At 42.0% G+C, this 13,091-nt stretch overlaps 1 protein-coding gene across 2 annotated transcripts in view; it reads right to left on the bottom strand.

Moving 5' to 3' along the window:
- The window catches only part of ADCY5 (adenylate cyclase 5), a 326,161-nt gene that overhangs the window by 37,157 nt on the left and 275,913 nt on the right, over window positions 1-13,091 (bottom strand). For both annotated transcript variants that reach the window (XR_012905123.1, XM_025178780.2), the window contains exons 10-11: window positions 5,907-6,051; window positions 3,760-3,857 (exon numbers count right to left, since the gene is read on the bottom strand). Coding sequence is in view for 1 of the 2 variants with exons in the window: in XM_025178780.2 (XP_025034565.2) it covers window positions 3,760-3,857; window positions 5,907-6,051 (243 nt within the window). In the remaining variant the exon portion in view is untranslated. The remainder of the gene's footprint in view (window positions 1-3,759; window positions 3,858-5,906; window positions 6,052-13,091) is intronic.

Consider the following 13,091-nt stretch of genomic DNA (forward strand, 5'->3'; position numbering starts at 1 on the left):
AAATGTTTCATGTGTTAGAAGGGACGACAGAATAATTCCCCAGGCTGCCAGAGAAGCTTGCTGGGCTTTAGAATTGAGGTTTCTGCAGTCAGGTGCACATGGCATATGCAGGGCAGGCATATTTCATGGCACACTTTGAGCCCACCCTCATCCTTTCATTTGCATCCTCCGAGAAGGACTCAGAACCCTTGTATTGACTAGGAAGGAAAATACCGAGGACGAGCCTACACCCAACAAAATGCCAAGCCTAGCTTGGTTTCTCATGCCCTGGGCTGTCCTTAGGATTAATGGGGCCCTATGTAGTACTATTAAACTGGTGACCCTATGCCCAATGGCAGCCGGGGATGGGAGGATTTTATAATCGTCAGCAACACACCAATGAAATATTTTAAGCAAATTTTAAACTAAGGTCCTGTAGATGAACACAGTAAATTCAGAAACTGACAGTATATGCCTGGGGTAGGCAAATACCTGTTAACTGGCTTCATTACCACGTGAATGGCTCTTTCCCAGGTTCAATGTTCTGCTAATAGATCTGGCAGGTTAACTAAATTTTCAGAGAAAGCAGAGGTGCAGAACAGGGATATGAAGAGGCAGGTGGGTGGATATTAAGACCCAGGGGTGCCCCAAATTTTCAGGTGCCCTAAACAATTGGGGAAGGACGGCCTTTCTCTGCCCTACTGCTTTTGGTGTCTTCCAGCCTAATCTCAGTAACAAAGATGGGCATGAGAGCTCTCAGGAATAAAGCCGCAGTAAGTTCTCCTTATAAAAGAGAGAGGTCTCCTCTCATGCCAACATTTTACCACCTTTAAATTACCAATGAGGTTATATTGCCCAATGACATTAAAACCAAACACACCAAAGCCAACCAGTTTCCATGTTCTTCCATGACAACAGAGGTAACTGTCTTTGCTTATTCATTGTTTGAGCTCTAACAGCATTCATTAAGGCAATTCCCTTTTATTATCACAAATGATCATTGTTATTTTGTCTAAAGCTTCAGATTCTGCTGATATTCCATGAAAGCATTTGATGGGGGGGGGGGGACATACATACACAACTGCAGCTGCTTGCTAATTGCTGTCCTCAGGAAAGACAACAACCTTGCAATTAAGAATATTAGAAAAATGAATAAAAATGTGATAAAATATAAATCTGATCCAAAGATGAACCATGGAGCGTTGTTTACTCTATAAACCAAATCAGCCTACAGACATGCCAAGCCATTCACAGGATAGTGGAGAATTTAACAATTCTCATGCGACAGCATTACCCTAGTCTTATTACTACTTGTCTGCAGAATTATACAGAACATCACTAGCAGCTGTTTGTGTTTTGGGTTCTAATTTTGGGACAGATTTAACAATTGTGAATCAAGGTAATTGATAGTTCTGGAAAATGAGCCCTTTTCTACATATCTCAGGCAATGCATTTGACCACTGACTTCCAACCCCTCTGCTGTTCTAGTCTTCTCCTAGGAAGATGTTATCCATTTATACTTTATTTCTACTACGTGGGAAAAAAGGCCACTGGAGATGGGTACAGCTCCCCTTAGACCATCCAATGCAGGTTCACTTGTTACCCATCTCAGATATAAGTTTGGATCTCTGGAGATGATATGTTATGATGGTAACTCATACCACTTCCAGTCGGCTAGTATTAATATAAATGGAAAAACAATGTTCCTTATTGGTCTGTGGGAGTTGTATTTTCTCTATTACTATATAGTAGTATCTGCACACCTCACAATCTGGAATGTATTTGTTAGCACAAAATCCCTGCGAGGTAGGGAAGTTGTGTTATACTCATTTTACTGAGGCACAGAGTAAAATTTTCAAAAATATCTAAGTCCCATTTTCAAAAGACTTGGGCATCCACTATCCTCAATCTCATTGACTTTCCTACATGTGAGTTTTCCTATTCGATAAGCATGCATGCAGATTTGGACATGTGGGAAAATGCAGTTTGAGGTCTGAAATGTCAAGCCCCGTTGCTTTTGCTATATAGATTAGACTAATGGTCTGTAAAGTCCAGTATCCTGCCTGTGGATACTTTTTTGGGAAAAAGCTAAAAGTCCCTAAGATTATGGGAGTCTCTAAAACACCCGAAAAAAATTAAAAACATGAAATATTTCTGCCCCTGGGTGAAGACTGGCAAGCATACAGCATATACCATATCATAGTGAAACTGCTCCGATTTTCTTGTATAATACAGAACAAAGAGAGCCATCCAATAGGATGGCCAAGGACCCGGATATTTTTTCAACTCTTTTTTTAAATGTTACATTAGCTCTAATTAAATAGCCCAGTGGCTGCTTAGTGAACTTGATGGACAAACCAAATCCTTTTAAAAGACAGGCCTTCTCTCCCAAAGGTGTGAATTCAAGGCAGCAGGGTCAAATCAGCTGATCTAAGGTTCAAAACCTTTATGAAACCTGGGCAAACATGAAAGGAACAGCTTTAGTGATTGTTAACCACGTATAAAGTGCAGAGATTGGCCTAATTTCAGTTTTCAACCTCTCATTTCCATAAATGGATCTGTCTCTTTATATGCTGTGTTTCTGCTGCCGCTGTTCTGCTTTGTTGATTCTATCGTTCCTCGAGCAGAGGCAGCCCTACTTTTGCTGGGGGAAGAGTGACCTCAAATACCATATCCTATATTGTTTCCTGTGGCCTTCTGCACATGCAATCAGATGCAAACAGTCCATGGTCTTTCTTCTGTAAAAGATGGGGATGTGCGTGAAGCAGAAAGCACTTGTAAGGACAGATACTACTCTTGGGCCTTTTTTAAACTAGCGTTTTCTTCATCAGAATGGAAGGAGATAAACTTGCCATTTCTGACTCTTCCGTGATATTATTCTTGAGATTAAAAGTGACCCATTCTAAAATTATCTTAGGAGCACTTCCTATTTTTAGGTGCCCAGTTCATGAGAAAGCATTGCTATTGAGCCTCTTACGGTCTCTGCAAAACACAAACACACTTCGTTTCTCCTTTTTCAAGGGCAGTTAATAAAAATGAAAATTCGGAAGCATTTTGTTTTCTGCAGAAGATCTGCGGGGGTAGGCTGTGCCATTAGGCACCAATCTGAGCACAGGGCCATGTACATGTTGCACCAGTCCAGAAGACCCTCTACCTCTGACACTTTAGGAAGCACTATTCCATCCCATTGCCTCTCTTGCCTGGTTGGGAGAAGGTGAATAAGTGACTGCAGCCCTTGAAAGGATGCAGCTTATTTCCCCCTTCGTTCCTGGATAGCTCTGCCCACTCTGCCCTCCCCACTCATTTGCTCATAGAGCAGGGCTGAGCTTGGCAACACTGCTAAGATGCCAGATCCAAATAGCTGAACAAGAGGGTTGTGGTGGATCACTTATTCCTTGTTCCTCCTCTGCGCAGCTGCATTCAACATGGGCACATTGTAGCCCTGCATTACTGCCTCGGTAGATAGCCATTTCTACTCTTGCAATCTTATTTTCAACGGAATGATAAAAATAGTAAATCAAATGTCTCATGTAAGATGCAAATACTCTAAAAAAATCAAGCTGGCAAAATGACAAAAAAATCAAGCTGGCAAAGTGAAAAAGCTCGCTTGCCAATGCTGAGCGTAACATACCATCGCTAGAAACGAATGCACACAATAAGCATTGCACATCACTTAGGCATGCATTATTTAAAGACTTTTGCTTCCTTTTGATGCACTGCAGCCTCAAGGATGGGGAAAAATATGCCAGAATGTAGAAAAAGCGATAGAGAGCTACTCACTGGGGTACGATTGTGATTTGGACAAAGCAGATGAAGAGGAAGACCAGAGACGCACAAGCCACATAGGCTCCAAATCTGTCGTCCACTTGCTTGGAGTACTGCAAGGAAGCGAATGGGCTTTTATAAGCATAGGAAGAACATATAACCATCCCCTCCACGCAACCAAACCCCTCATGCAGCTCCTCTTGATTCCCCAAGAGGCACCACTTGCAGAGCTACCAGCTCCTCCTAGAGAAGTGTGAAAATAGCTCTTTTCTTTGTGTTATATTTTGTCCCCCTTGCTCCCCCAAAAGTGCTATAGAATGGTCCTGTGCCGATGGGAAGAGGATTTATACTTCATCCCTTTCATGATGTGCATCAAAAGAGATAAATCCGGACCAGAGAGCACAGCTGTGAGATGTTGACTCATTCCATCATGGACTCCCTCCAGTGGGGATGAATAGGAAAACACAGCCAAGGCTTTTTAAGCCTCCTAAGCTGAGTTTTTGATATTCTATCCAGACCCCTCTCGGCTGTATAAATCTTCACTGAGACTACTCACAAGGAGAATCTCTTGCTTAAACTAAAATTTCTGGGGCATTATTTTAACCATAAACTCTCTGGGTTAATGCGTCTGTACAAAGTGTAGCATAAAGGTAGACTTGATGGGGAGAGGGGAGGTCTGTAAGTACAGCTCCAATATGAGTAATAAGAGTGACCGCTGGGAATGGCAGTCCAATTGGAGCAGGCCAACAGATGCTGCAAGAAAAATTCACCTGCCCACCAGGGATTTGGGGACATATTAAATGTCAAGGTGAAATTGAAGGGTACAGCTTACATTATACAAAGACCTCCTGAGAAGGGTTTTTTCCCCTTCACATTTTCATTCGAATAGAATCCAGCGCATTTTTTATTCATGCCTTAAAAGGGTAACATGTCATCAACAAGTCACTGCATTTCGTCAGAAGTGAAAGATTGTTGTGAAAACCCCAATTTCTTGTTCTCCTCTTTCAAGCCTTGCAAGAAAATATGCTTTTCATGGTATCGGCCAGTGTTAACACAACAACAGTGCGGTTTAGTCGGTTCTAATGAAAATGTGAGATTGCCACCACAGTCTCTCATGAAGATGCATCATTCGCACATTGTGTCCAATTATTAAATATGTCGTCTGTGACTCTAGAACTGTAAATCTTCTTCCAAACAATCTCAATCCCTAAACTATCAAACTAGCAGGCCCTTCAGATATGCGAACCATTCTGTTTTCTTAGAATCATAACATTAAATGGGGAAAATAACATGCTTAAACTTCCGGTCAACCCTAATGTGACCCATTCAACACTGAAAAATACTGCAATTACTACAAAGACCTCTTGCTCTTTAATCACTATTGCTGTATCTCTCTTGGCAGTACAAACATAATTGCTAAATATAATGATTGAGTAGCAGACTCAAACTTAAGATGACCTATAGGAAATCTTTAAATGTGGCTATTCTTGTTAAAAACATAGCTCACCTTTTATTGTTATCATTAAGGTTTATCCTAAAAGCAGCTCACATAGTCCTAGGACTGATATTACTCAGGATTAAAAAGGGCGGGGAGAGAGGGAGAGGGGGAGGGGAGGGGAGAGAGAGAGAGAGAGAGAGAGAGAGAGAGTGTGTGTGTGTGTCCCCATTTTACAGGTGAGGCAATTGAAGGGCAAAAATATTAATATCCGTGGCAGATCCAGACTTCCTAAACCTAGTGCATTAGACTCGAGATCAGCCTTCCTCTCCAAAACTGGTAGAAGAGAGCAGTGGTGTTGGGAAAGTGTACAAGTTTGAGTGTGACCCAAGAGAGATACTCTAATGATCAGTAATGGGCACAAGAACATCTTGATTTCACTCTGAAGTTCACCATTGCTAGAGATGAGAGAGAAATGGTTTATTTAGCATGCATTCTTACCCAATGCTGCATTTCTAATCATGTTTCCTTCAACAAATATCTTCTTTTAAAGGACACGGTGTAAGTTAAGATTTCCCTAAAGGAACTGAAGTGTCAAGTGTGTGTGTGTGTGGGGGGGAGGAAGTAAAGTAACTCCAAACTGTAGGAAGAACTTAAGCTTAACCAGGACAAACAAAATTAATAACAGACATTTTGCACTTAAGAGATGTTTTTGGGGAAATGTTACCTTCTTCTCTAAGTCAGGCTCCCTGAACGTTAAGAGAAACTTGCGAACATGCTCAGAGCGTAACCGATCAATACTTCTGGCATCGATTGCACGGCCCAGAAACTCATCCACCTCATCCTCTGGGTTCATGTTTTCTTGGGTGTTCCTGAGGAAGATAGAAAATGGAAGAGAATGGGAGCTTCACAAGTGCACTCAGCTTGACCTTTTTTCAACAAAGAGCCCAAAAGAGTTCATCAGTTCACTGTAGAGCCACCTGGACATTCGTCACTTCTCAGTTATTACAGATTTTAGTTGGATCAATGTAGCCAGACATGAACCCCCCGTAACATCCATCTTTGCTTGCCTGGAGCACACAGGGCATAGGGCAGTAAAATCAGCATAGTCTTTGACCACCGGCTGACAATCATCTCAACGTGAAATGTTATCAGCTATCCAATACGTTGTCAGTCTGGGGCCATCTGTCCTCACCCAATTCAGGTATTTTCGATAGCTGTTCTCCCCATCCTCAAAGTGTTTGCTTCTCTTGAATGTGTCTTTTTATCACACATCAACCTCGAAAACTACATGGATTTCCCTCCATTATTTTTGTGCTTTGCTCTTTTCCCTATGTTTCATTCCTACCACGTATGCTATTGCAAAAATGTGAGGAAAAAAAAAATCACAAAAATTGTCAAATCCCCCCCCACCCCCCACTTGAAATTTCAGAACTTGAAAAATTCTCCAGCTGTGATGACCTGTAGTGTTGTCAGGAACAGGGAAAGGCATCGGGCCTGACTCTTCACTGTCTCACTCCTGGGAAGTTATTTACAGCTGGGCAAATTATAAATAGAGAACAAATCCAAACTTTCCATTTGTGATGCTTCTGCTTGCGGCATGACAATCTTGCTTATGCCAGGTGGGTGTTAGCTCCCCAACACAACTTGCCTGTCAGCTACTCGTGCATTCTTCTTCTGTGGGCTACCCCAGCTGACTTTCTGCCTTGCGAGTTGACTGTAGATACACCCTAACTTATTTCCATGTGTTCCCCATGGTATCCAGCCATAATCACTGGATACCCACAGAATCATTTGTTCCCAAAAGAACAGTACCATAATTTATTAGTTTCACCTTAGGGTGTATCTAGACTACAGGGTTTTGTCCACAAAAGGGGACTTTTGTCGACAAAACTATACCTGTGTCTACACTATCGCTGAATTCTGTCGACATAACATCGATAGAGTTCTGTTGACAGAAGGCATTATTGTATCTACATTATCATGTCGACAAAGCGGCTTGCTTTGTCGACAGAACTGGATGTAGTCTAGATGCTCTTTGTCGACAAAAGCTTGTAGTCTAGACATACCCTCCAGATCACTGCTTCTGTATTGCACATAGTATTTGAATCCAATTATAAAACAAAAGAATAAAGGACTTGAGAAAGAATAAAATTCCAATAAAAACAGTGTGAGAGATGGTAACAAATGGTTGCATGGAAAACAACATAACTGCATTCTGAAGCCTAAACTTAACTAATTAACTATACCACAGCAAACAAAGTTATCCTCCTGTGTTTAGAAGCTCATCTCACCCAAAGTTTTCTCCAAGCTTGGTTGAGATCCCTTTTTTGAGAACTGGCTCTCAGTTTACTTTCTGTATGAAGGACATCCAAGTGCCTCTGCACTCACAAATACACCAGAACAGATTTTTGATAGTCACCTCAAGATAGGGGTCCCTCCCCCAGTATTCACCCTTCCTGTTAGCTTTCTTTATAAGTCTCTGCAAACTCTTAATTAGCACTTGCCTTAGAATGCTAACACACTCTGATTATACAATATACAACAGCCTCCCAGGAGATAAGTGTCTCACATCCTCTGTCTGGAGAAGTTTATCTCAAGACATGCTACCTCTGAGCAACCTATATATAACCACAGAGATGCCATTTTTTAGCATATACACATAACTCCTCATATACTCTCCATACATGGCTCTCATGATGGTCATGACGACTAGTGTGATACAGTAGACATCTTACATGACATTATTTTGGGCAACCCAGGGAAATCTCGGTTCCCCAACCTCGGTTCTTGGGTCAAACCATTTCCTTATGCAAGTGATATTATTTTACACCTTTGAGCTAAGATGTCACAAGGTGGCAAGGCAATGTGGAGTCAGAGCCTTCTTTCCAAACACATGAACCAAGAATTTCAAATGATTAGTAATTTTCAGTCCCACAGTTATTTTCATACCATATTTTTTTCTGATGCCCACTCAGAGCCACCTTGAAGGAATGTCTTTTTCAAATGGTGATGAAAACCAACAATCTGAAAATCAGGCTTCTTTAAGGCATCTTAGGTTGAGCACCCAAAAAGTAAGGCAGCCACAATCACACATCGTTTTTGAGAAACCTTAGCCAGAATTTTAATACCTTGACATTATCTCTTTAATGGCCTGGCTTAAACTGACAAAAGGCAGACATTAAAAGCTAAAGCTGAAATGTTGTTATTGTGCTCACTTTTCATGATGCCCAAGTGTTTATCGTGGTGTCCAGCATGCTAGCCACTAGCCACGCTGGGGGTGATTTGGTGTTTTGGGTGTGGCAATTTGACCAGTTGAGTGTTGCTAGTTTGCTATAGCAGTAGCCACTACAGTGATTACTGCTTCAGAACTGGTTGGACACCCTAGGTATAGCTTGTATTAGGACAGACCCAATGTGATTCCTGATTCAAACTGCAACTTTAAATTGGTTTCAGGGCAACATACAGCCCATGTTAGGCAAAATCAACCATTGTTTAGGACTCTCCTAAGAATTAAACCTAATGCACAACACGGCAGGACGAAAGATGGGTATTGCCAGTGGAGTTTTTTGGGTTTTGCAAGTGCTATATAACACTAATGAAGGCACAAACTGTAACAAACCCATAGTCAACAAACCTTTGCAGGAATGAGTAAGCTGCTCACAAAAGTCACTCAGAACTTCATGGCAGCTGCCAAACCATAACAAGGACCTTTGTTTCAAAAGCCAATGCCCCACACCACTAGAATTAAAGGAGATTTTTCACTTGCTTTTGGATCTGATTTTCGGAAGAGCACAACACCTACAACTTGAATCTAAATCAACAGGATCTGCGCATGCAGGGCTGGATTACCCAATAAGCAGAATAAACACATGCTTAGGGCACCAGCAAAGCAGGGGCACAAAAAAAGAAAAAAAAAAAAAAAAAGAGATTTTACGGTATAGTATTGTTTTTATTTTGAATTACATATGGGAGGACACCATAATCTTTCCAGTGCTTAGGGCCTCTTAAAAGTCTTAATCCGGCCCTGTGTGCATACCTAACAAAAATAATAATTGAGCCCCACTGTCTTATGACCACACCATTGAACATTGAAATCCCAACCCAAGGAAGGCAGTGATACAGATATGCAGTAGACAGCCCACTGCAATACATCCCCAGCAGTCATTCAGGAGGCAGTCTGGCAAATACAAATGTCTCAGCTCCTTAATGTTGTTATCGCAAGGGTTTGCATTTCAACAAGGGTCAGGCAAAGGAGAAGGACTGTTTTTATTTTTGGACACCACAGTTATTTATTCCATCAACTAGTATATATATATTCCACTTCTGAAATGCAATTTAGATTTCCCCTTGGAGGAAAGGAAATTCAATTTATTTCTAGATGTTTGTTTTAAAGAAACCACATCTGCTTAAGTACATAAGGGGCCATTTTTTATTTTTGCTCAGTCCTCATAAAGCTGTTCTCTAGCCTCATAAAAAGCAAGTACATTACCACTACAATTTACAGAAAGCATTCAAAATTCCTGAGCGTTATTTCTAGATCTGGGCAAATTAAATTTAGCCATTGCTATATCACAGGAGAGCTGCAATACTTTGAGTAACCAAGGTTAAAAGGCATTGCCGTCTCAGGGAACTTCAGCGAGATTCAAAGTTGCTGGCTAATAGCACACCTGGGGAGGACACAGGAAAGAGAAGTAACTTTGGGTAGCTTTCGAGTGTGGCTGGCTGGTTCTGGCTGAGGGTACATCTACACTGCAACACTATTTCAAAATAACTAGCGCTATTCCGAAATAATTAGTCTGCATCTACACAGCAGACAGTTATTTCGAAATAGTGTCAAAATACTGTCAAGATGGAGTACTTTTTACTCTGACTCCTGTAACCCTCATCGTACGAGGAGTAAAGGAAGTTGGAGGAAGAGTGCTCTATTTTGAAATAAGTGCTGTTGAGATGCTCCCTATTTCGAAATAAGCTACATAATTGACGTAGCTGAATTTGTGCAGCTTATTTGGACTTACACCCTTTAGTGTAGACGCATCCTTAGTAATGGTCTATGGGTCATATCATCTCCAGGTCGCCAGTTTGACTCCAGCTGTAGCCTCAGTGTTATTCCATCCCCACTTAGTAGCTTTGAGCTGGTTGTCTCAGAGCAGTCAGTTCCTTAGACATTAGTCCACATTACTTTTTAGCAGTACGTGTCTTACTACAGATGCCATGCACTGAGAAGACTTACCCCTGGCAGGGAGCTGACAGATTTGTCGGGCCCTTGGGCAAGGGGGGGGGGGGGGAGAAGAGGACACTGTGCTCCTGGAAGGGTCAGGGACAGAACTGGGGGCAGCCCCCCTACCAGCCTGCTACAGTCTGGAGCACCCTGCCTCGTGCTCTGGAGACAATGTAAAGGGCCCGGGGCTGCCATTGACAGGATCCCAGACCCTATGGAATCGCCCCCCAGGCCCCAGGAAAGTTGCCCTCTTTGCTCCCCCTGTTGTTGGGCCTCCCCGGGAGTAGTCCCTATAACCAGAGGTAAAATTACACGGCTCAAGCAATGAAGGGTGCAGGTAAAAACTTTTACTGATACTGTCGTACGGCCATGGGGGAGGAGAGTATCTTGCTGTCAGACAGACTTCAGAATTCTTCAGGCTTTTGGAAGCATTTAGCTGCAACAAAAGGCTTAAACTTGGGCCCCCCATCTAGTGGGTACTCTGAAAGATCTGCTAGGGGTTTAACACCTCCCACTCCAAAAAAATTAATATCTCCCCAACTTCCATTCCTATTGAGTGATGCCTCCTCCAGAGACTCCGTCGGGGCAGGGTCATTACCCCTCATGGCATGCAACAAACGATGTATGCCCAATCACAAGAGGATCAGCAGAAATTCCCAAGCATGGTTCTTCTGGTGTTTCCTGAGCCATTTGTCATTTGCAGGGGAGGTGTCAATTTGACCCTAAAAGTAGATATTTGACAATGGCAGTGGCAACCAATTCAATCCAGCTCCCACATAGCTAAGATGCATTCATGTCAAAAACGTACAGCCTAAATATATTCCTTTGTTCTTCACCTCTACAATAATAGATGCTTTATTAGTAAATGCAACTGTCAATTAATCCATGGTTGTTTCCCTCAACCCTCCTTCCTTGCTGCTGGCCTCTTCCTCTACTTCCACTGCAAACACATTCAGGGTCTGGCTACACTGTAGGAGTTTTTGTTGGGAGAGGTATGCAAATAGAGCTCGTATTTACATACCTTCTTCCATTTTTTCCCCTCGGGAAGAGGCTTTGCCGCTATTCGACCCCGTCTACATGGGGCCAAATGTCAGAAAACCACCTCTTTTGAAAGCCCCTTTCTTCCTCGTAAAATGAGGTTTACAGAGGCTTTCGAAAGAGGGTTTTCTCCCCAACATTTGGCCCTGTGTAGGGGCCAAATGGTGGAAAAGATTCTTTCGGGGAAAAAAACCAGAAGATATGCAAATGTGAGCGCTATTTGCATTCCTCTTCTGAAAAAACCCACAGTGTAGCTGTACCCTTAGTGAGCAAGAGGTTAATTTCAGCAGCGAGAACAAATGATGCAATTATTAGAATTTAATTAGCAGTAGCATTTTTGTTGGTCAAAATTTAGAGGTAAAATCTCAGAGTTAATATAATCCTCAAGATTTAAAAAAAACCAAAAAACCAGCAGATTTTAAAATAAATGGCAAGAAAAATTCATTTGAGAGCCAACTTCATGGTAAAAAAAGTGGCAAGCAATTAAAGATTTAAGGCATAAACTAGTATGTGACCCTAAGTGAAATGGAAAATTTAGAGCAAGTATCACTCATTTTAATGAGCTGCCACATGAATTTAACTAAAGAAGATAATCTTTCTTGGAAATTTATTAATAGCAGCTTGTTACTATCTTCTCGTAATGGCCAAGCATAGTTAGAGATTATATGTAAATATTCGTCTTGGGATGTTTTGAAAACTGATTAGAAATGTTGAAGGAGGGGGTAGAGAAAGCATTTTTGTCACGGAGGTTTGTTAGTAACTAATGGTTTGTTTAGTACCACTAAATAACTTGACAGAATTTGTCTTTATTCATACAGGCCAACATTTTCAGAAGTAGCCAATGACTTTGGTTGCCTCAATTTGAGACACTTTTATGGGGTGTCTCAATTTTCAGAGGAGCTATGCACGCACTTCTCCTGCTGGCTTTACCAAAAAATTGTGGATGTTCAGCATCGCTGCAAACCAAGCCTTTAAAATTTCTAACTTGGATGACCAAAAACCAATGACTTAAAAATCATTGGCTGCTTCCAAAGATTTTTGTTACAATCCTTTGCATTCTGACTGGGAAGGGCCCAAAACTCTAGAATGCCGTTTCCTTCCACGTAGGCCAAACTTCACCTATGACATCCTTCTGTCCAGGCTTCAGGCTTCCCTGTTTCAATATGAATTTTTTATGGGATGGGCTCCAGAGCCCAATGAGTTTGGCACAGAACTGGGAGTCAAGAACTCTGGAGTTCAAATGATAGCTCTGACAACATCTCCCAGACAAATTGGAACCTCTTTGCCCCAGCTTTTCCTCCTGTAAAATGGAGGCAACTATTCTGACTTACCGTCTTATGTAATAGGATTCTGATGATGGTTTGATAATGTTTGTAACGTGCAGGGGAGATGACAGCCATGTGGGTTCCCTGGGCAAGGGTGAGGGAGGCAGTGCAGCTCTGTGATCCCAGAAGGGGTAGGGCTGGGACTACGAGGATCACTTCCTGTCCTCTCCCATGTTATAATCCCCACTCCCATCTTCCCTGAGCTGATATACGAACCCATTCCCTTTGAAGTTCCTTATCCAGTAAAGCAAAACAAACAAACAAACAAACGTGGCAGCGGCTACTGCTCACTCTCCTTTGCCCAAGAAGCACGATGGGTAAGAGATGT

The sequence above is a fragment of the Pelodiscus sinensis genome, chromosome 7 (genome assembly GCF_049634645.1).
Source record: "Pelodiscus sinensis isolate JC-2024 chromosome 7, ASM4963464v1, whole genome shotgun sequence".
NCBI classification, from domain to species: Eukaryota; Metazoa; Chordata; order Testudines; family Trionychidae; genus Pelodiscus; species Pelodiscus sinensis.